Below are 27,701 nucleotides of genomic sequence, written 5' to 3'. Positions count from 1 at the left end.
TAGCAGATGCAAATTAAGATGCAATACATCTATACTGTGGGTAGCATAGGCCTGTAGAGGAACTTGTACTTTGTTAGGGAGCGGAATTTGCCCTAAAAGTTGAAGAATATCCAGGAAAGCATGTGCAAGGGATGGACCAAGGTAAGATGGAACCAGAGATACTTGATCTCTTTTGGTGAGTGCTACTCCTCCTCTTCAATTGTAGCCCCCACTCTATAAATGTTCTTTACTGTTGACAGTGTACAGTGCTTGCAAAAGTTTTCATAGGTTAAACTCTGGAGCATGAACAAGCTTACTTAAGGTTTGGGTTCTACTGTAGTTGCCATTTCAAGAGCCTTTTTGTGTTATGGCTTCTTGTATGTTGGGTAAGTAATCAGAACTGTCTGACTGTTCCCAAGGGGCTAGATGGAAACAGCTTGTGCTTGTTACAGACCCATGCTGAATGGCAGCTCAAAGCAAAGAAATGGAAGCCTGATAGGCTATTAGTGATCCCCTGGGATGTCCATTTATTCGGTGTGTCATTTTCTAGTCCTTAAACACTTGGAGTCTCACAGAGCAAGTACTGAATATGTCACTGCTTCCACTTGGCGAGGGGGCAGCAAAAGATGTTTCTGACAAGTGCAGTGGCATTTGCAGCTCTGTTATTGTGACCTAATCCTACAATAACATGAATCACTGTAATGGAGATGTCATCTGAGGTTTAAGTCCTTACCATCCTGGTCTGTTCTATCATTATATCCACCAAGTGCAGCAACATAGCTCAATGATACTGTTCAAATTACACCTACAAAAAATGATTGAAATGTTGCTCTTTGTTTCTGCTTTTACGTATGATGTGTTCACTTCCTACAGCAAAGACATCAAGCAGAAGAGGATATTGAGGGTAGAGGTGATGCTGCTTGTGCCTTGATCAAGAACAGTTCACTTTTACTGGCGAGATAGCAATGGTTTGCATTTGTTAGAGGATTTCACTGTACTAGAAGGACAGAATTCCAGCTGTATAGGATCATAAAATGTGAAAATTATATCAAAATCCTGAAGGTTATTTTTCCTCAATGAATCATTGCTTTTTTCCTGCTTTGTTACATCTCCCACCGCAGTGAAAATTGCAGCAAATATGAAAAGCTGATTAATTATGCATCAGTGTTGCATTTAATGTTGGGAAAAAATAGAAAAACTAAAACCAAGGTGTGTAATGAGATGAGAGTAGTTAATGTTTGCAGTATTAGACGTGTGGCTAGGAGCTGAGAAGAGGACAAATGCAGTTTGGAATTTTTTTTTTTAATAGAAAAAAGGAAAGTAGATTAAAGAAAATGAAAAGCAGAATCCCATAGATCTCTGGGAGCAAAAGACTCTCTCTTCTTCTATGTATATTTATGAGGTTAGATTTTAAGAATCTGCTCCTTTCAAGGCAAGAGGAGAGCTATGCTTTGATCAGAAAAGTAGGTAGAAGATAATAGTTCATTAACTGAGCAAGCAGAGATGTGTTATTTCTTGGCTAATAAAACTTCCCTGCGTGAAAATAATCTGGAGGGTCAGCTTAACTTTGTGATAGTCCTGTGTCCAGGGAGCACTCAGCCTAGAGTTTCCCATTCAGTTTCTGCAGCTCTTTCCCCTGGTGAGGGTTGAGTTGCTTTAACATGAAGCCAAGAATTTTCTTGTGCTGCCCATGTTTAAGCACAGCTAATGGCCTGTATTCCTCAGGAACATCGTACAGACTAGTGATGGAGGAGACAGGTGGTCTAATGATGAGGGAACTAGCTAGGAGTCTGGAGACCTTGAGCTCAGACACTCCCCTACAAGCCCTGTTCCTCTGGCCTACATTGCAGAAGTGTTTAGAAGATGACCACAACAGAGACTGCAAGGCATTCATGCTGCAGACTAAATAGTTACAGCCAGAAGTCTTTAATTAAGAACTAATACTAAAGAATTGAAAACTGTTTAATACACTTTGCTGTGATCAGCCTGGAACTAATTAAAACTTCTGTGCTAGTGTGCACCATTTCTAGTTAATATTCCTCATGACAGGTCTTCACTTCTCTTAAATGAGTAGTCAGGAATTAAGGAAGAATATTTTCAAGATGTTAATATGTGGAAATGAGATGGCTCCTAAAGACTGCTTTCCTTGAAGGCAGGCATACGCGAACACTGTTAAAGGGGTATGCTATTTGTTTAGCACAGGACAGCCTAAAAGTTGTCTATCCAAAGACAGCATTCTGCATTTCATTGGAGTCTTTTTGGCTGTACTAATTTTCATAATTAGGAGATTCCATATGTCTTCCCATTAACATGGAAAGCACTTCTTAGAGCACAGGTCTTGGAATAATATTGTATAATTAATTCCAAGAACTGAATAGAGAGCACCAGGGCTGCCTGGATGCTGTGAATTGGCTCTGGTATTGAGCTGAACATGGCTTTAGGCTGAGTTGGAGCTTCGTCCAACATCCGTCAGATGTCATTTTGGCCACTCTAACTCCGTGTAACCTCATGTCCCAGTTGTAGAAGAAACTGTCCTATATCCTTGAGCAAAATGGTCTTCAGGATTCTGACAGTGACCTGAAATTTAGGGATATTATTTCCTTTAAATCCAGTTATTTGTATTTAAACATAATTATGAGATTAAGATAATTATGTATTGGGGTACTGTACCCTAACTCCTTATAGCTGCTTCTCCAGCAGCTTAAATATTATTACAATTTTGAGGGAATGCTACAGGTAGTTCACTTGTCTTTTTATTTTCATTTACTGGAGCACACTACTGCATTTGATGCACTGTCAAAAGAGAGGAAAATCATAAAATCTGTTATAATAAATGTTACATGATTAGGAAACGTCTCCCAGTTTTCAGGAGTTAACTGCAGTAAGGTAATTTCATTTGCATCAATGGAATTATTTACATCAGTAATAGTTTTGGATTTAGATAAAGGCTTCAAATTACAAAAGGAAGAGGTTAGGACAAGGAGAGAGTGATTTCCCACTGTGATTACCAGTGAATGGGGTAATCGCAGTGAAGCATGAATGCATACCAGATCTGTTTCCTAAGGCTGGAGATGCATAAGAGAGGGCTCTTAGCGTGCAAAATGACAGGAAGGAAAGAATGATAAATAGAGTGGAGGCAGCAGGAATCTGAGAGAGACAGAGGGAGAAAGTCGAGCTGGCTGCTCTGTGTTCTGCTGATCAACTTGCTTACCTTCTCTCAGTGCTCCATGGATGGCCAAGAGAGAAGGAAAGAAGCGGTGTAGCCAGAGACTTAGGGAACCTGAGCAGAATGCTGAAATGTGCAGCAGATTTTATTTCTCATCCTTTTGGTATGCTTATCTGTTCATGCAGGACCGATTATCATGAGCTCTCATGTCCTCTGGAGCAGCAGTGTGTGGAAAATGTCACAGTTGCTAAGAGTTACATTTACATTCTTACATGGTAGAAAACTGATTTAAACTGATCCTTGCTTTATTTATTAGTGATTCATTTAATGGAGATACTTAATGTAAGGAAGGATTCTGAAATATGCTGCTGAATTTTGAGGTGACCTCTGTGTTTATTGTCCCCCTTTGTGGTGTATAAGGATGAGAAGTCATAAAGTATCTGTCAGTCTTGATATCCTTTCTGCAATAAGGATATCTTTACTTTCTCCCGAAAGTAAAGATGAAAACAGGGATACGCATCTTAAGCTGACAGCAAGGATTATGTTTGCCTGTATTCTTCCTCAGCCTCTTACAGCATTCAGACTAAGAGCTGAGAACTTAGAATATTCATTCTCAATTGCAGGAAAGTGTGCAGTCATGCTTTCAGCTTTCCCTGGGGAATGAGAAATCAGTTTTAGTACGCACCCACCAGAAAATAAAAATACGAAAAAAAAGGTAACCCCTTTTTAGCTGTACCACTGCCATTGTCCAGAAGGTGGCAAAAGGCTGTCCCTCCTGACTGGGCAATGTGGCCTGCCACTGCGGAGCTAGCACCTGTAGTTCATTGTTTCTGCATTGCTGCTTCTTGATACACCACAAAACGCAGCTGGTTCTTGGCCTGCTTGTGGACTACCGGCATATTAAATTCTGCTCTGGTGTTGTTTGTGTGAACTAACAAAGCCTGTGACGCTGTGCAAGCTATGGCTGAGAGTGCGCCCCGAAGCACTGCTAGCACCAGGGTGACTGCAGGGATTGGTGGGATTTCAGATGCCGAACTGTGTGTTTGAGCTACTTTGTACCTCTTGCAGGCTAGGGGCGCCCTCCAGGCTAGCCTCACTCTTTCATTCCCTGGCTCTGTATATGCTGCGTTGCTAGGGGACTGAATTCAGCACAAACTTCTTTACTTCCCATAGGCTGCCATGGGAATTCTTCTGCTGATGAAGTCCAGCAATAAACCAGCTTGAGCTCCAGCATAATATGTTAAGAACAGAACTTGATCAGGCAAGATTAGAGCCATTACACAGGCATAAGAGACAGTGTATGACCATCCATTTCAATTTACGCTAGTAAATTCTATTTCATTAAATCCCAAGATTGATGTTACTGATCCTGATAACTTGTTTTCAAAGTACTTATTATGAGCAAGCTTTATAATGCTGTTTTGTTTTTTTTTTCACTTGCGTACCAGGGAATGCAAGACAGAACAGGACAGTATTCTGCAGGTGAGAAAACAACAGGAAGAGCAATTTCTTAATAGCAGTGCTAACTTACATCCTCAGCATCCAGTGTGGGTTTCTGAGCTCAAGGGATTTTGAAAAATGACACAGCGCATGTAAGGCTCAGCCCTACATCTCAGCTGCTACATCCACCTTCTCTGGGAGCTGTTACAGTTTAGATTAGGAGCTAAATGTTTACCCCAACAACTTGTCTGTTACCTACCATGCGTTAACCTTCTTGCTTGTGGTACAGAATGAAGGCCAATTATAGAACTGTACTTTACAAGTTATGATTCCTTCCAACAACACAGCAAATGCAGTAATAGTAGAAGAGTGAGAGGAAACTATTCTTTCCTGTGTTTCCTGGATTCAGTAATCTCAGTCTGTTGGGAGGAAGGACTAGGAACAGTGGTTGTCTGCGTATCTTTGTAGAAAACAGCCTACAGAGGTTTTTACCAAGCTCAGGTGCTTTCAGCTGGCTGCTTTCTGCCCTGGGCCTGCTGCATCAGGGGAATGGCCACAGCCTCACCTTCTTTGGTGGCTGTTCTCACAGACCACCAAAGAAGCTCTCTGCTGGCACTGAGGCCAAGTGTGGGCCGAGAGGGCAATTTGTACCTCCTGTCCGATAGGTGTGATCCACCTATTCTGATGCTGCTTAGAGCTTGTGCAACTGCTCATCCTGCACCTCCCTGGGGCAGACAGGAAGCAACAAGCAGGCATCCACAGGTATCGCTCCTGCTCTGAAGATTCTCTAGGCACCAGAGGAGCAGCATCACCCTCCTTAACAGCACCTGTGTTGGCACTGAAGTTGCCACTGCATTGGAGGCACTGGGTTTTCTTCGACTGTTTCATGTCACACTGCTGAAGGAAGAGAAAGTCATACTTGAGAAAAGTAGCACACCCTTCTTTTGCTTATGTACATTTCAGATCCAGTACCGCTTCCTTCCTTAAAGATACAGATACTAACACGGAAAACTAGCAGTATTTGCAGGTGCATGTAAACTGGTTAACTTTGTCTGTAATTTGTAGCATAGGAAAGTATTATTGCCTTAATTATATTGCCCTGCAACTGAACAATTGCATCAAACTATCTTCTTAAAATAAAGTGTATTATAAAACTAAAGCCTACAGGTGATACAAATGTCAACTTTAAAATCAATGTCTCCTTAATGTGATGACATCAAGAATATTCCCTGATTTACAAATAATCTTCCATAGAGTTTTTACAGAGATTGCATCAATTTTAATTTTTCTTTAATTTGATTTGATTTTCAAAAGGTCATCAGATGCTATGATTTCCTTCTACTCATCTCCACTGTGATTCTTTGTGTGCTTTCAACTCTAATTTTCGCTTAATTACTTTTTGCAGGTAGATCTGTATGGACAGAACAAGGGTCAGTAGGTAGGCTGGGTTGCAAATTGCTTTAGTTTCTCAAATTTTCATTTTCAATTCTAGTTTCTTAAAACTGTGCAGTTGCCAAGAAAATGAAGGGAGCTGGGTTGTATCTGGGTGAATAAAATTGTTGAGTAATTTATGTGTAGTTTGAGCTCTTACTTAACGGGTTAAAGATTTCTGTGAAGAATTTAACAATTGATACATCCAGTATTAAATAAAACACATGCTTCAGGAAAACTCCATTCCTTACAATTGAATAAAACCTCTGAGAAATGTCACTGCTCATCTCTATTTGTCATGTAGATGCCTTCAGGGATTTGGACAAATAGCAGATAGATCTAAAGGGTGAAGTCATACACGTGCCTATGAGAGTATGTCTCTATGAAGGCAGTTTTATTGCAGTGTATAGCAACTGGTTAATTTCAAATCTTGCTAAAGAGAAAGTCTTAAATGAGTATATGACAGGAATAATATTTTTGTATACGCTGAGAAGAGCTGACATTTCAAGCCCACAGGAGACAGTCTTTTACTGTTAAGAGCTAAATAATAACATGCGTAACCTTTCAAGTAACAAGCTAACTGAGCACAGTATCATCTTAAAATCCCATTTTAGAGAGAACCAGTCTTTTACAAGTGGTTTTTTTTTTTTTTTGTATATGCATCTCCATTGTGAAGCTGTGTGTGATATTCCATGCTGAAGACAATCTACCAGTTTTAGCTAGGTATGGAGTGGGAGCAAAGAAAGCTAATTGTTTTTGTCTCAAAATACTTAACAGGTAAAAAACTGAAAGCTTCTTCATTTAAAATAGGGATGGAAGAATTTTCCTTTCTAGAAGTGCATTCGAGATAATGCTGTATATGATGTACTTCTGGCAAATTTTTCAAAGTTCTGTAGCACTGCCTGTATTTAAGATGTGCAAAAATGCACAAACATTATTGGGAAAATGTTTAGTGAAACCTCCTCCCCTATTTGTATGTATGTTGAATGTTAACTGATTTCTGGATTTGGAATATCTGCCACTGTAGTCTCTGCTACGTACGGTTGCTTTCTTTCTATCTTTGGCATGAAGAACCTTTTTTTTTTTAATGCATCTTTTATAAAATGTTGATACAACAAAACATTAAAAAAAAAAAACATTAGTTCTTTCCATGAGTGGTTCCCAAGAAAACAGAAACAATGCAGCTATTTCAAAATTTAATAGCCATATTTCAGTAAAGAAAGCCATATGAGGCTTAAAAAAAAAACCAACAAAACAGAAGAACCTTTGTTTAGCTGTCTCTAAACAGATTTCCCCAGTCCTTTCCATCGTGCTACTACTTTTATGTCTATTTTGAGTGTGATTCAAAGCAGTGAATGTTTTTGGTGGGTCTGATGCACTAACATGCTTAATTGTCAGTGCTCTGAACTTTTCAGAAGGGGAATCTGGAGGGGGAAAGAGTGGGGATGTGATCAAGAGATTATTCCTAGAAGAACCGATCGACCTTAGCACTGGCACTTTCAGTCTGTTTTGACCATTTTTATGAAGAAACAGTGCCTATCTCTTTGTACATTTAGTGTGAAAAATTTAAGGTCTTTTATTTAAAAAAAAAAAAAAAAAAAAAGACCAGAAACTCGCATTGATTCACTATAGAAATTTCTCTTCACTGTCACACATTTCACTTTGCCTGTATACTAATAAAAGTATACAAGACTTTTTTTTTTTAAATATCTGTGCACTTGAATGTTTATTACCTTTCAAATGACGCTGACAGGTAATGTTATGTATAAGGATTAAGGCTTTCCATTTTCTTTCTCAGGCCTGTTCTTTTCCCCCACATTTTTTAAAATTCCCTCTGGGTCATTTCCTCTTGTTTCATTATTTGGAGTAATTTTATTCTTCTGCAAGTATTTTATTCTGTTGTAAATATGGCTTAGGTTTCCATAAATTTCAGCTCAACTCACTGATTATCTCTTTCCTAAAAAGGCAAATTAAAAAATAAAGGTTCAAGCAGTCATAAAGATAAAGAATTGACCCAGATAGGGTGGGAGGAGAAATAATTGCTGCTGCTGGTGGTGGTGTCTTTCCTAGCTTTTGCAATATTAGAGACCTGAGTTCAAATCCTATATTTACATTTGAAAGTCTTGTTCAATTTCCCACAAGAGTATTGCAAAAACCATTCTGCTAAACATTTGACTTTGTTTCTTTCATTGTTTCTCTGATGCTCTTAGGAGGAAATAAGCTGTTTCCTCCTCCTTACAGGTACTGTGGCTGTTTCTGAAGATAACGAAAAATACAGCAATTGTTAAGGGATTCCCAGTGTCAAAACCAATCACTTCTGGACCTCGTTGTACAAAGTGTTTTATTTTTCATAAACCAAAAAATGTTTAATTTCAGTGCTATCCAGAACCAATGTATTCTCTGAAGGTAAATGAGAAGGAAGGGAGTGATACTCTTTTGACCAAAGCCAATTCACTATGATGCACCCTTAGAACAGCCATCCAGTGTCTGTCTGTTTGTGTTAGAGCTCTCCACTAACTTCTAGGACTGTGCTTAGTGCTCTGTTTGGCTCCCAGTGATGTCTGGGAAAGCTTGGCACCAGGCTGGAACCTCAGGACTGGAACCTTCCAAGAGGATGGCCAGCCCCAGGCACCAAACCCAGATGTTTCTGCAGCCTGGGAAAATTCAGATAGCTGCATCTGAAAGCTGTAGCAAGGAAAAGCCCTGGACTACAAGCAGGATGCAATTATAGGCCTGTTAGACATGAGAGTCTGGTTGTACTCTTTGCCAGGCAAGTTCTTTCATATGCTTCTATCTTGTTAGACTCCAGTGGTACTGGAAGCATTTCTGTCACAAGTGAATTAGACATCAAGTAGGCTGCCGTGATGGCAAAAACAAGTTTTCCAGGGAGGAATCCAGTACTTCTTGATGCAGGTAAAACAGGAAATATTGCACAGAACCTTTCACACAGTATTTTGGTATTTTTGCTTCAAAGTGCAAATGTAAAAATATTGTAAAGAATTCATGGAAGTAATCAGAACCAATACAAATGTTTTACTTAGAATTTTGTTGTTTTGCAGAAGTTCTTGTGTTGCTGTTGTTCAACAGTGAGAAGTTAAGAGAGGGTTGAAGCCAACAAAGTAGAAAAGGGAAAGCAGTATTTTTTCCTTCCTTTCTGGATAATAGTTAGTTGGATTCAGCTAAAGTGGAACCATCTGTCATATGCTAAACTTTCAGAACATGCATTTATAATTTTGTAAGTAAGTGGAGAATGACCAAGAAATAAATGACTGAATTACCTGTCTCACCTAAAAACGATGTTTATAAACTTTACACTCTTTTCTGTCTAATTAAAAAAAAAAAAACCAACAGCACAAAAAAGACAAAGACAGCTCAGAATATTTCCTTCAACTTCATTTCACTTCCTATTAGCAGATTATGAAAGATAAAAATATTTGACAGCTACTTTCCTGTTGTTATTATCTTGTTATTATTGCACAGGGTCCATGGCAGTAATACTAGACTGGATCCTGATGCCCTAACCAAACAAGAAATTGGTACTGGAAGTCACTGTTTTTGCTTTCCCTTTACTGTCCTTTTTGTCAGCTGCATCCCTTCTTCCCTTATTGATGTGAAGCAAAATCACTGCTTATAATTGCTTCTGTTATTTTCCTCATGAGAGGGCTCTGTTGGAAAAGAAGGCAGATCTGGTACACCTCTGGGTACCTCACCTGCCTGAGACTGTAGTAGATATCATGAGTGTAAAATTCTGGAGCTTAATTCTATGTGGTGAGATTTGCTGGGTTACTGTAAGGGTTGTTGCAAAAGGTGTGAGACCATAACATGCAAAAATAAAATCTTATAGATGTAGAAGCTGTAGTAAGAGTTGGGGCAGAAATATGGCTAACTTCTGAAGCCAGGTTTTTGGGACCCTGCAGTAATGAGGTTTACAGGGCCAGAAACCATACACCAAAGTCACTTTTAGGATGGAGACCTTTGATATGAGTAAACTTACAGAGTAAGAGCAGTCCATACAAAATAAGATGCTAACCATCCTAAACATGCATTTAAACACCTTGGTGAATGAAAATATTCATCTGCAACAACAGAGATCCTGGTTTTGACATGCTGAATCAGTAATTAACTTTTATAATGCCATAAATATTATCTACTCTGATATCCCTCAGTTTTTAGGGATTACAGGTGTACCTATAGACTTATGCCTTGATTATTAAAGCATCTTCAAAGCTTGATGAAACATTTTCTTTTGCTCCAGTTAGTCATGAATAATGCAGGCTCGGAGAAGTTTAGCAAAGCCATCAAATTTCACCTTGCTATCATCAAAGTCATCAAGAAGTTATGGGGTTTGGATGCATGACACCTGTCGCTGTCATGCTGAAGAAGTTTATAATCCTGAGCATTTAAGGGGGTATTATACCATTGCAAAGAAATGTTGTTTACACAGTTAAATAGTTTCTGAGGGAGTTCCCCAACCATTATTTTTTTTCTTAGCATTTGAAAACTTAGAACATAACACCATCTTTGTTTATTAATTATCATTCTTCCCCACCTGAATATAGAGATTTTTGTGGTAAAGCTATTGTTTGTGGTTCTTCTGCATTAATGACAGTCTGTTGCTTCCCACTAACTAGATGGTCACCTTTAGCATTTATTGGAGGTGCATGCACCTGCATATACCGTGAAAACAATTTTGCAGTGCAGACCCCTGTAGTGCTTGGGGGTATGCAGAAAGTTGATTTTTAAACAACAGAGTTAAGAACAGGCTTTGTTTTATGAGAATATTAAAAGGAACTGGGATAGGGAGGGATGGGGCAGGACAGTGTGTAGCCCTGCATTCTTTTGGGCTTCTAAAGAGTGCTCAATTAACTCTACTATAAAGTCAGCATTACACAAATTTGAAAAATAATTTTTGTAGACTATAGATAGAATCTATGCCAAAGCATGTCTTGCACAAGGCATCTTGCTCTCTGAGGAGATAGACCTGTTGAGTATTTGACTCTTGGCCAAATGATTTCTTGCTTTACATTCACAGCTTTTGAGAAAGACTGTGACTGATTATTCTGTGCAAAGCATAAACCAGCCTTAACACACATTTTCTACAATATATCAGAAAGTGAAGTTGAATAGAAAATCAAGAAAAAACAGAAGTTACAACAGAAGTTGGCCTTATGGCCAGCTACATTTTCTTTTTGACACTTACATCTTTTCCTGGCGTGATAGAAAATTCTGGAATTTATTTAATGAGATTGAGCATCTCATTTTGTTAAAATGTATGCTGTTTATATTCACCAAGCACTTGAAATATAAGAGTAACTACAGGTGTCTCTTATAATTCAGGAGAAATGCCAGGCTGTTTGTAACGATTGACTATAGGAATATGTAATAGTAATCTGTCCTAATAGCCATTTTTTCTGCACATTTTCAGGTTTTTCCACTGGTTTAGGAAAGATATACAGATAATGTCATTGTCTTTGAAAGCTGTAGGCCTACAGTGGAGGATGACAGCAGTCAGTGACTGCAGCTTACTGGAAGAATGCTAAAATTACAGAACCATAGCAGAAAAGGAGGTTGGTGGTTGGTGCCTGAAAATTTCCACTGAATTAATTGTGTATGTAGACAAAGACAGATGAATCAACTGTCAGTCATTTATATTCCATTCCAAGCTTCATTTTTCCATTTATTTTCAAGAAAGCCTATCTTTTATTTTGCTACTCAAACTCAAGAGTCAGGATCCACAGGGAGCGTATGCTCAGGGCGGTTTCTCCCAGATAAGGAATGGTATTGTGATGGGGACTAGTAAATAAGGCTTTGGGAAAGCTTTGAGAGCACTAAAATAAGTAGCAGCAGAGCAAAAGATTTAAAGTTTCAATCTTGAAACGGAACACCTTTCTCTTTCTTAACAGCAGTTTATCAGAGTCATGGGATACAGCCTGTAGTTTACTGGCTATGTATATGGAGTCTGCTGCTGTATGTTGTTGCTCATTGAAAGGAACGTGAACATCCTCAGCAGCCATAAAAATAGCTATTGTATATCAGACTGGAGCTCTATGTCATTCAGTGTAATATCAGTGGTATACTGATAGCTCTGTAAAAAGTAACCACCAGCAATTTGGTGTACACCAGTGTTGTGGAAACATCCATGACAAGCTACACTGCATCTCTGGTAGATGTTCCTGGTCTTCATTTTATGCAACCTCAGTGGAAAGCATCAAAAATGAGATAGATGATAGAAAGTTACTTTGTAATTAGTAGTGTGAGAATTTGTTTAAAATATATTTAAAAAAAAAAAAAAGGTGAAGAGGTTAGGAGGCAGATACCAGAAATAACCTGTGATAAAGACTTAAGTAGAACAAAGAGGTGGAGTGAAAATATAGCCACACAAAAAATCCCAAAGGAAAGAAGTAGGAAAAAGCAGACTATATAATAGTTAAAGCAGAAGGAGTCTAAGGCTCCTTCTGTATAAGACTGTATAAAAAGGAATAAAAGGAGAGAGACTGCAAGTTAGAAGAATCAGGGAGAGGGAACAGGAAACAACAGCAACAACAAAAATAGCAGGGAATAGAAATGAGTGAGTTGATTATTATTTGTTCTGCAAGCCAGCCTAGCATAATTTCTTTAGGCTGTTTTAGAGGAGTTCTGAGTGCAGAAGAAGAACATAGGGATTGCTCAGGTAGCCTGCAGAAAGGCCTTTGATTCATCGCAAACTCATGGAGATGGAAAGTATTGAAAATATATTTCATTCTAAATACAATCATTATTTTTATAGATTTAAAATTGGTCAAGTAGAAAACGCACCTCACTATCCATCACCCAACCTAGGTACCTTTATATCCAGCTGGCTTTCAATCTTATGCATAGATAAGCTTCTGAAACAAGGCATATTTTGTTTGTATCCTGACATTGTGCACTATCTGAAAATAAGTGAATCTGTGTAAAATATGAACCAACTCTTTATTTATATGGTTCTGTGGAATTTCCTTTGATATGTCTAGTCATGAGCTAAAACTGAATAGACAACCTTTTCACTGTAAAACTGCAAGAAGAAAATCATAAGGGGCTTATGAATCTCTGACTGAAATGGAAGGACAGAAGTACTGCAAGCATCAGTTCTTCAAATTAGAAACTATGTGGAAAGTAGTTCTGATTATTAAAGTGTCTTGGGACTTGCCTAGGGTTATAATAAGTTGAAATAGTTCTATGATCATCAGACCTCTTATTACTTTGAAGATAGTTAATGTGGCAACATTTTGAATGCTAAGGATTGGGATGTTCCAAAGTCAAGAGTAGAGACTGCCAATCTGTATTCATTTACACTTATTCATAAGACTGTGGTAAGAATTAATAAAATAGAGATAGAAGGGATAAACAAACAGAAGATATACAGTGAAATAAAAATGAACAAGATGGGAAAAGCAACAGCAGCTGGATTCTGTGGGATTCCCTTTATCCTGGTGTGGACCTTTCCTAACTCATTTCATGCTGACTGGTTCGATAGTTTCCATTAGGTTACTCGACATTCTGAGCTAATTAACTAAAAGCATGTTAAATGAAATAGGAAAGATTGGACCAGATAAATCCTTAGCAAATATCTGCCTCTTAGGTTTACAATTTTTTTTTCCAAAAACACTGAGAGGATTACCTTGTTCCTCTGTCCTCTATGGAATATGGTACTTTACATGTCAACAGGATAAGATCAGTTTTGTTTGCATTAATTGTGTTTAGGTTAATCTTTCACAGTGATGTTATGAGACTGTGTTCCTAACAGTTAGAAATAGAAACGATTGTAAAATATTGCAAATTTATTTTATTCACTGTTGCATATCTGCTTATGTAGTCAAGATAATAAGTAGAGCTCAAGGTGTTCTGGTGAAGTCAAGACCACAGACAACAAATTCCAAGACCATCTCTGCAAGGAACTGATTCCAGTACTGATGAAACCATTTTCATGACCACAGTAATCTGTGAAGGTCAGCAGGAACCACTACATTTTAATGGGACTACTGTAAACACTCATTTGCTTGTCTGTGTGTTTAGAGGCCTTTAAAACGTTGCTGTTCATCTCTCATTGCTTCAGGTTCCCCTTTCTTCTAAGGGACAAGAAAGAATAACAGCATTTTCCTATCTCATATTTAAATATCTAAGTTCCTTGAGACTATGACTACTTATTCCTATTGGCAAAATTAGGAGGAAGAGAAACAAAGAAGAAAATAAAAGCTTTTAAAAGACTCCAGCACAGAAGCGAAATCTTTAAAAATGTATATTTTCATGTTATGCTTAGAATTGGCTTCATAAGGTCGATAAGAGGTGACTAAAGAGCAGTCCTAGTAACAGCTATTGTTATGATATCTGCTTAATGTATTAAGAGGTGCATTAACAGTCTGTAAAGGGGAAAGCTTGTAAGGGCCCAGAAGGATGTGTGCGCATTGCCAAAGCTGCTGCAACAACTTGTCTATATATATCATGTGGCAGGATGTTCTAGAAATCTTCAGGTGTCACATCAAAGGCCACCCTCAAAAGTCAATATAGTAACAGGTCAGCATCACTGTTAGACATCTTGCTCTAGAGATAGGAGTGACAAGGAGCTGGCAAGGGCCAAACTAGTCCCTGTCCTTACTGTTTTCACTTGGGCTGTGTGTTGATCCTCAGCAAAGCAAGGTGTGAATACAATATTTTCTAATTTTAGGATTAACTTAAGAATGTTTTTAGCACACTGTGAAAGAAGCATAAAACAATGCTAAAGTCAGCACAGTGCTAACATTTGCCAGTCTGGAATTTAGTTGAAAGTAATGACACTTAACCTGCTTAAGTGGTAACATAAAGATTCAATTCAAGAATGCACAAAGCTGGAACAGTAGATAAGATAAGTGTGCTGGAATGTTGGAAATATGCAAAACCGCCCCCTCAACCCCCAACCACACCAATAAATTATTAACATTGGAGGGAGATGACACTACATCATCTGAAGCTGTCAAAGATGTATGTGAAATATCTGAACAGTAACAGGACGGGTTATAATCTGAGTATTATTGTACATTTGCATGAAATCTTGTGATTATTTCATAGAGAAAAAAGATATAATAAAAATTCCTTTCAACTCATTTAACCTGCGTAATCCAAACCGTCAGTCAAAAAGGTCACTTTGACAATGTTGCTGAGGAAATGCCAGTTTTGTTCATAATGTATAGTCACTGTTTGCTCATTTAAAGGGTTTTGCAGCAGTCCTTGTCTGTCTTGCAGCATAAGCACTTGCAATAGGCATTCATTGGTGTTAAAGTCTCTCCGTTGTTCCTCATCTTCATTGTTTATAAACAACATAACAGTTGCAACTAAACCATATTCATCCAGCATTAAGAAAATACCTCTGAATTGCTGAGAAATATTTCAGTACCTTTTAAGCTGTAGGATGTAAGGATAACAGTCTTCAGAAATGCACCTCAAAGCCTTCATGTATGTAAAGCTGACAAATTGAAATCTCTAACTCTGACACTCTTGTGGTAAATGAAGAAATACGACACGTATTTTCTGCTGCATCACCTTCAAGAGTAAATGATGGCATATCTATCTATTGCTTGCTTTGCATAAATGCCCTAGGCAGTAAGCTTGAAGTAATTATTCATTCTCATTTTCCATTAATTTGTAGATGGTGTTGAATTTTTCACAGATAAAATTAGAATTCATCTGTATAAACAGTTATTCATTGGCAACATTAATATCATTTAATTATAGTTTATTCTTTACATTTTTTTGTTCTTAATGCAGTTCTCATGCTGTCTTAAGAGCAATTAAGGAGATAGTGGATTACTCTATTTTAGCTGTGCGCTGATAAAAACAACTAGCACAAGTATATTTATTCAGGAAACACTGAGAGCCTTCTTTCCTCCTGTATCAATCTCCCAGTTTTGCTGCAGGATCAGATGATCCAGCCATTGCCCTGGGAGGTAATTGTGATTTAAATTGTGTGTCATTGGTGCTATTGAAAGAGTGCTTTTGCATCTACAAGCTCTTAGTAAGTTGCTGTCATATATGTTGTCAAATGGGCTCGTTAATTGTAACTACAATACAGGCAATTCAGAAAGTGCAATTTCCTAGTGTTGTTATAAGGCTAAGCAACTAATTCACGGGGTGGCCTTTTTCTTCATTAGTTTTCTTATGCGACACACTCCCATGAGTGCGGAACTGTCTCAGCTGAATTTCTGTTGTTTGGTCTTCATGGTTATGAGTTCCCTGTCTTGAGCAAATGCCAAATGTTCCAAGTACTCTAAGTCATTTTGGATTACTGTTTTTCCTCACTGGTTTCTTTAGGTACCTTCAAGTCCCCAGGGGCTCTTGACAAACATTTCTTGTAGCATAGCACACTTTTTTTTCAGTTTTCCATTGAGTGAAATGTCAGCATATGACAAACTGTGCTTTGCTGGTGCCATGCTCTGATTTAGCAGTGCTGAATATGGATTCTGCCATTATTCATTAGTAGGTGCTTTATTATTTTGACACTGTTTTCCACTGACCTCTTGTACTGGAAATAATGGGGACTTGTAGTGACATGCCTCACACATACTTCACTGCAAAGTGCTAAAACTCATGCATCCTGTTGTCAGGCATTTCTAAAGCAGAGGCACTGTAAAATGAAGCAAGGATATTACCGACATGCACAAATGACTGTTTTGATATGTCATCTTCTATGCAGGAATGAATTTGATCGTGTGGGACACATGTTTGTTTGCCAGCCTACAGTGGCAAAACTATGCCTGCTTTGATCTATGGGATTACTTCTTTCACCACCCACATCTTTACCTACACTTCTGGCCTGTGCAACAAGCTACAACCTTTTCCTCATAACTGCTGCTTATTTGAAGTTAGTGTACATAAAACATCATTGGTCCTCTTAGAATTTAAATCCCTAGATGATTCCGTGCATGTCCTTTCTAACATTTTCTTTCTCATGTTGGAAGATTTCTGATGCAGTGAAAGAAAACCCATTTAACAACTAAATTTAACCCTTTATTGCCATTGATCATTTTAAGGGATAAAACCACACTGTTAGTGGTTATCATTTGGAGCAAAGAGCATTATCTGTGGCAGTGACAATAGCTCCTTTATGCAGGTTTTTTCTTTATGCAGATTTTTACCCTCAGCAATACATCCAGAAATCTAAGTCTACTTTCTGTCTGACACCAGATAATGTAGTTTTTGAAGAGCTTTTTTCTGTAACATATAAAATCTAGTTCTGGATATTTTTATTTCATTGTTCTTTTCTCAAGTACTCCAGAGAGTCTAACCAGCATCGTATATCACTTTGTTTTTATGCAATGTTGCAATCGTATATTTGAAACCAAAATATTTCTGTAGCCTTTTTGTTTGTGGGAAAGGTTAGGGTGAGAATTTCCAGGTCCCTTAAGCTGTAAAGAGTTTTATGATCATTTTCAGCTCACGCAGTTCTTCCATGCATGACGACGTGAAGCTTTAATGTCTGTGGAGTAAAGCCAAATCTTCTTTCTTTATTTATGTACACTAACGCTCAATTTTTTTTACACGTCTGCTGTCCAAGTCTGACTATGCAATTTTGAGAAATTACCAATATTCTCTGTAGAATCATCCGAGGACAACTTTATTTTGCACTTAGATATTGTATCTCTACGTTGGACCAACTTTGATTAATGCCTTAAGTTTTCCAGATGTTTTTGTAACAGTTAAAATGTATGTCTGTTAGGCAGTTTTCTAGAATAGCATTCAGGATGGTGAGGCAAGTTGGCCAAGCATACATTTCTTTGCATACTTCATCTTTCACATGAGTCTGTACTCCTTTATCTTAGTGTGGCCAGCCTATATCATGTTGCCACATTAGCTTTGCTCTGGTGGATATTATTTCCACCATAAGGAATTTATGTGGTATTTGCTTAGCTTTTGCCCTACAGCTTGCTTTCCATACAAGGTTTATGAAGTCTCTGCGATTTTCTCGTATTTTCTTGTATCCTTGACCAAAATGTCATTATACAGACTTTTGTACTTCATATGCTATCAGAAATGTGCTGCATCTTCCCAGGAAGTGCCTCTGGTATCAAATCAGCCCACATGGGAACAGTATGTCCCAAAGAAAGTGTTGAAAGTTATATGAACACCTGTTCTGCTTTGCATCCCATGCAGAAATTCATTTGCTATTGATCATCTCTCCAGTGCTTTCTTCTTGTATTTGGGGAGTATTTTTCACTCTTTAAAACTTGTCTTCTGTGTGTACATAAAAGTGAAAACTCCATCTTTTGTTCTGGTAAAGGCTGATGCCAGTGCTGGAGCCTGGCTTGCTCTTCAGGTTAAGTGCTTCCTCTTCATCTCTGTTCAGTTCTGTGGAATTTTCTTGGTAATGTGGTGGGAACTTGTCTTGTTCCTACTGTGGGGAACTTGCAACCCCATTCTGGATGTTTTTTAAATGTTTTCAGTAGTTTTTAGTTGCTTTGGACCCATGGCTGGCAAGGAAATGAGTCCTTTGGAGTCTCTGAAGACCCAGTATAACTCTGTGTGAACAAAAGGATTGATTACTTGGTTTTTGTGCAAAAGTATCTTTTCCAGTATCGATGAATTTAGCTTACGTCCATTGTTAGTGAAGATAACTCTGTTACTGTAAAACTTAAAAACACGATACTGTCCTTAATGGGTTAGATTAAAGTTCTGAGCTGCCCTCTGTACTGTGCTTGCAGGATCTAAGAATAGGATAAGCATATCTGCTTCCCTCTCCTGGGCTGCCTGTTTCTGAGTTGCAAATCCAGAAATGGTATCATTATTTAAGACTTCAGCGTACTTTCAGTTGCGGGTATCCAGATACTGGCAGTGTTCTAGCTTGTGCATCAGTGCCCAATTTAAAAGCATGCTATTCTCACAGTTGCTTTTAGACTGATAGTCCAGTTCTCTGCTGATACAGCATTGTTCATTGCTCCTAATTACTTCTACAGATATTTCATTTAAATTAGTGGTGTTACTGTTCTTCTCTTTTTGGTGATAGCTGTTGTATCTTGCTATATATGCTTTTGACTACTTGCAAGCTGTTGGCAAGTGCCATTTGCTTGTAGTTCATGTCCCTTTTCCCAAATATTGGCCATTGGTCTGACTTCTTTCGTTCTCGTACTCCGAACAGCTTCATGTGTTGTTTTTCCATGTCCCATCCTTTATCTTTAAAATTTTTTATTCCCTATAATACCAGCTTTTCTCTGAGTGATTTCCTTTGCTTGGCAGATGTAGATCACCTTGCCAAGGATTAACTGCAGACCCTCCAGTAGACCAGGGTTTACAAAAAGTAAACGAGCCAGGACTCAAACCCTCTGAACTGGCTAATGAGCCAGTCAGTCTTAGACTAGTCACCCTCTCCTCTAATTTTACTTCCTGCTTGAAAGCATCACACGCCTCTATTTCATTTTTATAGGATGCCTCGCATTTGTGTAATGAAACTCAGAGTTCACTTGTCTTGGCCAAACTAACTGAAAACCATGGAAGACATGAACTGCTTTAAAAATCAGTGTTGTCAAAAACAATGCTATTTGTCTATATCTGCTGCTGCTACCAGTTCCTTGCAGATAAAGATATTTTACCCTTCTCTTTACAGGAGGGTTTGGGCAAGTATAGGAATTCCTGAGTTACCTCTACTTTTGTAATAACCGGAGAAAAAATTACCTGCTTTGCAGTCCTAGAGCCTCAGCCAAGAAAGTTATTTATGAATAGATGGAGCGCTGGCAGACTTCGTTGTAGTTCTTTTTTTAATTCTTTTTTTTTTTTTTTTTTCTGAGGTAGGAACATACACTGTTATTCTTCTATTACTTTGCTTGGGCGGCAGTTTATGTCAACTTGGTTTATAAGCAACTGTTAGTGTCTGTCTCATTACTACACTTTTATAATTGATGTAGCAGTAGAGGAGAGCTTCAGAATTATGTTTTCTTCCAAATCCTGGTCATATTCAAAAATATGCCTCCTTAAATCTGTTAAAATAATACAAGAAGCAAATACAAAGATCCAAGTATGAGACTATGGCACAAAAGTACAAATTCTACCTTTGAATGGTACATGCTTCTCATAGATCATTGAAGGATTCACAGAAGTTAATTCATGAAATTTGTATTTTATTATATACACCATAATTAAAAATGGAAAGCGGGTCCTTGAAAGTGCCAGACATGCCTATCCTATCAGGGATTTAATTCTTGTAAGCTCCAAATTTCTCCATCACATACAGTGAGATGGTATTTTATCGAGACTCGGGTACTCCCTGTTAAATTTGCAGGTTTCCAGCCTGAATTGTTTTAGCCTACATCCACATTAAATTGTGTTCATTTGGACTAAGGCACTTCTCAGCCAGAAGGAGGGTATGTACATGGAGAATTAAGTCAGAAATAGTGTATTCTGATTATAAAAAGAAGAGCTATTTAAAATAAACTTCACTGTGACGGAAAGAAAACAGGTGAACACATTGAAGGCAAAATAATGTAATGGAAATGCTGATGGCCCAGAGGAAAAAGGAGTTTTACAAGTAAAGTGATTAAAGGGCGAATGCAGAAAGCTTGAAGGCAGGGCACTGGCACCTTCCTGTGGCACAGGTCCCTGTGGTTTTTCTCACCAGCGAAGGCTGCCTCTCTCAGGAATGAGTGTAAGCAAAGAAAGGTGGATGTATTAGCGCTGGGCGATGAGGTCCCATTTCTTTTTCACAGCAGTCGTTGACAGGATTTTCGGGCCTAGGGAGTATTTTTATGATCTTTCTGTGATTTTATGTCTTTCTGTGATCTTAAGTACAACTGAGTTTGGTTCCGATGTGGAACTTTGCATGTCATCAAGGCAGCTTCAAGAGAAGACTAGGAAAGGGGAACAGCCCAATGAGATGCTGAATTCAGCTTTTCCTAGTGAATACTAATGCCTGTCTAAAGCAACCTCCTTATGGATTTGATGATCGTGCTGGAGCGGCATGCAAAAAAGGGAGGAGGAGTGAAAGGGAGGGTGGAAGAAAGCGAGGGCTCTAGGACCCATGCGAGTCTTCATGAACAGGAGGTGGGAATTCTCCTCCGAGGCAGCCCGAGCCCAACCTCAGAGCTCCCGCGGAGCCCGCAGCAAGCTGGGCACGGCCCCGGCACGGCCACTGCCCGCCCCAGCCGCGAGCACCCGGCCCCGCTCAGCCATGAGCCCTGCTGCCCCAGCGCCACTGGGACTCTGGGTCACCGCCGTGGGTGAGTAACTCGCTCTTTTTGCCCCTGCGACCTGTGGTACTAACTCCCTCTTCTGCCCGCAGGGGACTCTGACTTATTTCTTTGCCCATTCGCTTCTACCTTTAAAGACAGTAAAGCATTATTTTCAGAACACTACGGGAGAAAGTGGTGGGGAGGAAAATAGTGGTGTCAAACATATATGAAGTGTGTGCTGTGGGAAGAAAAATCTTGTTGATTATTGATTCTAAGTAAATTTTGTTCACTGAAATGAATAGGTGATCTGTAGTTTAAGAAAGGCTTGAGCTGAATGAGGCTGTTACACTGGAGACAGGTTCAGTCATTGTACAAACGTTCAGCATAACATTAACAGTTATACCCCAGTACCATTTTGGTTCTGTGACTACAGGATTGCTTTCGTTGGGACTGTGCTTTGAGGATGGGAGAAAGTAATGCTCCTAGAGTAGTAAAGGTTGCTTGAGGGAAAAGGTATGTTTGGAAAAGATGCTTTGTCCAAGGAGAGGGATGAGGATGGATAAAGGGAAAAGCGGATATCCAGACTATGAGAGATGGAGTTATGAGCTCCCACCTAGACAGTGGTGCTCAGGCTGAGTTTTGAAAGGAATCTTTGTGCTGCTGTTTGTCGGTCAGCTTTGGTTCTGAAACACAGCAAGAGGAGTGAAATCACAGTAGGAGAAAAGGAGATAGAGGGTAGGAGGGAAGAAGCAGTAACAGGAGGGAAGTTGGAAAGCGGTAGAATGCACATAAATGACAATAGAAGAAAGAAGGCAGAAGTGGAACATGTTTATTATAAGCACACTATGGTTAAAATCGTATTATGAAAACTAGGAGAGAAAAATCTGCATATACTTACCAGGACATACTGAACTTCCCAGAGAACTGAGGTTACAATAGTAAGCCCAGTGCAGAGAGAGAGACATTATCTTGGTTCCTGGACAAGGATCAGGAGATACTTCTGTGTTTCTCAGTGCAACAAATCATATTACTTCCAGACAGAGAAGATGAGACAAACAGGTTGTTCAGAGCTACAGCTTGCTCTTGCTAGTGCAGTAAGGATTTCTCTATTTCATGCTAAATGCTGAGCATGTATGTATTTTTTTTTTTTTTTTACATGAAGATATGCTGGGACATTAGTTTTTAAGCAGGTTTCATCATTTAATTCTATTTTCAATTGAGTGCCAAGGCATAGCTTAGAGTCTTTGATTTCAGGCTTTTTCTGTCCTGTTACTGCCATTGGGAGGAGAGAGCTTTACCATCAAAAGGGCCCAGGGGAAGTACACTCCATGCAAGCAGAGCTGTGTCCCTCCATGGCCTCTGTTCATGTGCCATGCTGTTTCATCAGGAGCTGCTAAGTGTCTTCCACACAGTTTTTAGTGTTGTGACTTTCAACATGTGAGTAAGGTTAGTGTTAGTGTAAGGAGTAGTTATTATACTTGCTATTATCTCCAAGTCAGTAATTTGAAGCATGATTGTGTTAGAGCAGAGATTTTTTTTTAAGAAAAAAATAGAGAAACGGTGCATTTCAAAAAGTGCAAGTAGGGAGCTAGATAAGAACAAACATACATTTTGCAATCTCTGTCCAGTCTTCTGCCAAAAAAATCTCAGTCGCCCAAGGAGCGGCTTGAATGCACGAGTATTTAACTGTGTAGCTGCTATCCTGATCTTCACGTGAGGGTGGCTCATCTCACTGGGATATTATGGTCAACTCTAAGGCTCTGCAGTTAATGATTTTAAAACCCACTTGTGTTTCCACTGAGGAAGTTTCCCCAGAACAGATTTGTAGAGTAGCTTTATATTTCCTTCTTTCTTTGGAAAGCCTACAGTCCTGGTAATGAGGGAATTTACAGGTCCACTTTTCTCTGCTTTATTTTACTGGCTGGCATATGTCTTTCTAATGAGCTTTTAGAGTAATTTTAGAGTTCAAATCCACTGAAAATTTTAGGCATGCCAAAACACAGGAGGAGGTCAGAACTCATTTTGATGAGTAAAAATCAAGACTCTGCAAGAACATGCAGAAATTTAGAGGAAACAAGAAAAACAGAAACAAAACCAGACACCTCAGCCAACCAACAGCACAATGAACAGAAAAGGATTCAGTGTACCAACGTGTATTGTTCAGTGTCGGGGCAACTTCACAGTCATTCTGAGGCTGAGATAGCTATCTAACCTCAGGTCTTGGGAAATGGCATGGAACTAGGTGAACAAAGTCACTGCATGAATGTGTAGGAGAAATTCTTTTTCATTTTAAACACTAGCATTGTTTTGAGTTTTCTTATGGGCTGATTCTCCTTTGATTACCTGAGCTTGATGGAAGGGGAAGGTCAGCCTTCTTCTCTGTAAAACAAACAAAAAGCAAACAAAAAAAACCCAGGGTTGTGCTTGGCCGGATGTTTTGCTCTTGCCTCTGGGTATGGATTGCAAGCCATTTGCAAAATTACAGCAGGACATACACTTCTGGCAAATCTCAAACCCCTAACTGAAGTGTACTCAGGTTATGTCATTAGCTTAGAACTTTAGCTATTGGATCATAACCACAGTTTCTGAGATAATACTAGTAAAGGCATTTTGTCAAGTTTCTCTATATAGCCCTTTCTAATAGTTGTATTAGAGCTGACATAGGATAGGATATTTTATATTGAGTTTCAGCCTGGGAAGTAATTGTGGTTATGGGGAGGCTGACAGGCGGGTTTAGGAGTAAGGTGGCCAGCACAGTTAAGGGGTGTGTGTATGTGTAATCATGTATCGGTATGACAGTGATGAATGCTCTATTCCTGGTTCCTACTTGCCCCTTGCATTTGTCCACCAAACACTTTTCAGAAGTCCAGAAAGTTTTCTTGCTCCCCGTGGGTCCCTCTACCTCTTAAAACTGAGCTGGCCTGTTTTATATAGTGTGTAGAAGCTGGTTTAAGTTTAGTAAATCCACACATGCATGAAGATACTTACACAGGAACACCTCATTTTGTTGTAAACCAGCTGAGAACAGATTTACGGACCTTAAAATAAAGCTTTACTGATTTGAGTATCCCTTTCTGTAGAGAAGATCATGTCAGGAGTGGAAAGGGGCGGGGGGGCTGCATTCTCTTCTGCTTCTTTGTAGAAGCTCTTTTTTTTTTTTTTCTTCTTATGCCTATCTCTGCTGGGTTAAAGTAGCATACAGGTACAGTCGTACTTCCAGTATTTTCATTAAAATAGATCCAACCAGAATAGCATCAAATGATCCTTGAAATTTGACTTGGGGGATAACTTCATGGTTCTTTATTATGCAAGTGAGAGAGTATCTACAGATGCTGTGCCCAGTCTGGATATGCAATTCAAGGAACTCTGTCACAGAAATTCAAGCACTGAAATGAAAGAGACAGTTATTTTGAAGTCACAAACACTGCAGTGTTAAGGACCCTTTGAAATACAGTGAAAAATGATAGGATATATATGACTGTCCAGTAGTAAGGGAGCACATGAAGACAAGCACTGGAGATTTGTAAACTATGTCAAGAGAAAGAACTGAAGTGAAAGAAGAAGAAATCTTGTAGTGAGATGTGTGTACTGTTACTTTAAAGATGAAGACAACATCTGGTGATTAGCAATAGAAGTCCATCTTTCTGTCAGAATTACATAACTTCACAGTTCCTAATTGGTCCATAAGATAAAAGTTAGAGAAAAGGATGCCTCACTTCAGTGATGTTTCAAAAACATTCCTCTCCTGCCCCAGAGCTCATATAGCAGATATAGAGGGCCCATGTATTCAGCCTCTTTGTGTGGTTGGATGTGCACTGGCGGTGCCAGTGTGTAAAAGTGTATCTATGGTGTACATGTGACTGGAGAGGATACAATTTTTCTTCTTGAATTTATTTCAGTGATAAATAATGAAGTGGTAAGACTAAAATGCCTTATAAAATGGTCTATGTTTTGAGCTGTTATATATAGATGTTTTGTGCATGCGCAAGTTAGTGCATGTCAAGGAAATTCAAGTGAATCAAACAGTTTTCATGATTTTTTAAGTTAAATTTTTATTTAAATAAGTCTTTTATTTAAAAATATGGAACTTTTATTTTAAAAAATTAACACATGATATAATATTACGTGGTTTGTTTTGACATGAAATACTATAGTTCAGTGATTCCTGAAATGGGGAGTTTGCAGATTGATAAAACATTTGAAAATTTTTCAGATAGATCTATGAAGGTTTTGATTTCTTTTTTAATTCTTTGGGTTTGCCACTAACTTGGAAAATCTGGGATTAAAGCTGCTCACTTACCTTGTAATACCACACAGTGATTTGTTTTGCAGGTTGTTGTCCTCAGGCTGATGTTCATTGCTGCGTAGACACACAGGGGCTAGTAATAGTGTTAGTAGCTTGTTATTGAATCAAATTCCTCAGAAATATAAAGGAACAAAGATAACCTGAATTTTTTTGCAAACCATTAGTGAAAGCAGAAGCACAAAGCAGCTGCTGAGAGGAGAGGCAGGTGAGCTCTTTCCAGAAATAAATGGAGAGGAAGGAATTCATGGGGTTCTTAGTTAATGCAAATTGATAGATCTCTATGTGAGCATAGTTACAGCAGTAGAACATCTTGCCTTCTGTGTCTGGAGACTTTTATCTGAGACTCTTACAAGTAAGCATGATTTCTGTACTGAATGCTTAAATCAGAGGAGGAAAATAATGACATTAATTATGTTAATTAATTGGATCAAGCTTATAGTCTTTTCCTGTCTCTCAGCATCAGTTCTTCCTCTCACAATTCCTCTTCCTCTCATTCCAATATAATTGCACTACTGCTTTGCTCCTCTCCTGGAGTATAATAAACCCAGTGCTTTGATGTGGCTTGCCATCCGCAGAGCCTCTGTATCTGTGCACACAAAGAAGACACCCATGGCAGTTATGAGAGTAAGCCAGCTCGGAGAAGTGGTGAGCTGAGGTGTTTGATGAGAGATGAGTTGCAGCTGGTTTGACAAAAGGGCTGAATGAATAGGGAGAAGTGAGATCTTGTGTAAGAGGTGATGTATCGTGCCAGTCTGTTGCATGTGCACAGCAGTACCTCTTATTTGCCTCTGTGTGATTCAGATTGTGCCTCGTTCAGCAGCTTTAGAGGTCAGAGAGGCTGTATCTGGAGGATGCCAGGTTCCTTTCTTTTTAGGCCTGATTTGCAGAAGGAAAGCTCAACCTATTGGACCTTTGCCGTGGAGCAAGTGGAAGTAGCATCAGGATCTGCCCAGGTTTCTGAATGGCCTAAAGGACTGCAGCTCCCATGTCAGTGGCAGCATCTCCCTGAAGCATTTTGTATCCCTGAGGTATGCCTTATCTAAGTGCTTTTCTTGAGGTGCTGTACCTCCACAGTGCTGCTGCTTCTAGTGCGTATGATACCAACACAGTTGATGGGCTTTTGAGGAATAATGAAAATAAAAAACAGAAAAGGAAACCATTCAGTCAACTAGAAAAGACAGCTCTGCTAATATATATTGAGGAAATAAAGAACTCAGAATTTTAGTGAGAAGATGCTCACCCACAGGCCAGGTTTTATTTCTTTAGGGCTTCAGTTTGTTTTTCTCTGTGTGCTCCTTAAGATAAAGCTGGCTGGGAAAATGTAAAATTTTGCACAACCATACACATACTGTACATGCATATGTACAGTACTTCCTTCCACTTGTCAGTGAAAAACTTATTAAAGTTTCTAACTGGCTTTACAAGAAATTCCCTGAGAAGAGCATTGTCTGAGTTTAAAAAAAAGAAGGAAGAGACACCTATTGATGTAGCAGCTTATCAGAGATGAAGGTAGTTGAGAAAGAGAGTGAAGTACAGAATAAAAAGCTGAAGTCTTTCCAGAAAGCACAGATGTATCCTTGCAACTCATTTTAACCTTGCCCTTTCTGATAGGAGAGTCATGTCTGTTAATAAGACATCACAGATTTTCAGCTAATTGGTATCTGAAATCCCATAAGCTTTGGCAAATCAGCCAAGAATTATGTATTTATTCGTGCATTTCAGTTGCTCACTTAGGGCTTTTCTTATTCAGTGTGTATTACAGCATGTGCTTGGGTATATAGACAGCCAAATTTTCTTGCATTGAAGCATCCACACCTCTCACTGTGTCTGTGTTTATAGGGATATACATGTATATATTCAAAATATAGGAGTGATAAAGTAATTGAGTGACAGCTATCCTAGGCAGTGAAATGGAGGGTTATGATAGAGATTTGGAGCACAGAATAAATTACAGGGGCAAGAAGCTTCTGTTTCTGCATTGTCATAATGAGTTTTTGAAATATCCAGGATCCAAATGAAACCCAAATTGGAACTTTTTCCCCTTGAATCAGAACCAACCCAATAAATGAATTCTTATTAGAACCTAAACATGAAATGAATCCAACAGGTTCCTGGTTCAGACTCACAATTCTCCGAAACCTTGTTTCCTACAGCAGAGATGCTGTCAGCAAAGGAGTAGCCTCAAACCTGATGAGGTTCTGGACAGTTTTGCATCCAGCTTCTGCCTCTCTGC

At 38.9% G+C, this 27,701-nt stretch overlaps 1 protein-coding gene across 3 annotated transcripts in view; it reads left to right on the top strand.

The window, feature by feature from the left end:
* The window catches only part of LTK (leukocyte receptor tyrosine kinase), an 86,802-nt gene continuing 80,096 nt past the window's right edge, over nt 20,996-27,701 (top strand). For 2 of the 3 annotated variants that reach the window (XR_002440830.1, XM_021403671.1), the window contains exon 1: nt 20,996-21,210. Coding sequence is in view for 1 of the 3 variants with exons in the window: in XM_021403671.1 (XP_021259346.1) it covers nt 21,012-21,210 (199 nt within the window). In the remaining 2 variants the exon portion in view is untranslated. Of the gene's footprint in view, nt 21,211-26,342; nt 26,497-27,701 lie in introns of all 3 variants that reach the window. The other variant, XM_021403672.1, reaches the window with a different exon arrangement.

The sequence above is a fragment of the Numida meleagris genome, chromosome 6 (genome assembly GCF_002078875.1).
Source record: "Numida meleagris isolate 19003 breed g44 Domestic line chromosome 6, NumMel1.0, whole genome shotgun sequence".
NCBI lineage: Eukaryota > Metazoa > Chordata > Aves > Galliformes > Numididae > Numida > Numida meleagris.
Note: the sequence above shows the minus strand (reverse complement) of the source record. Positions and strands in the feature narration are given on the sequence as shown.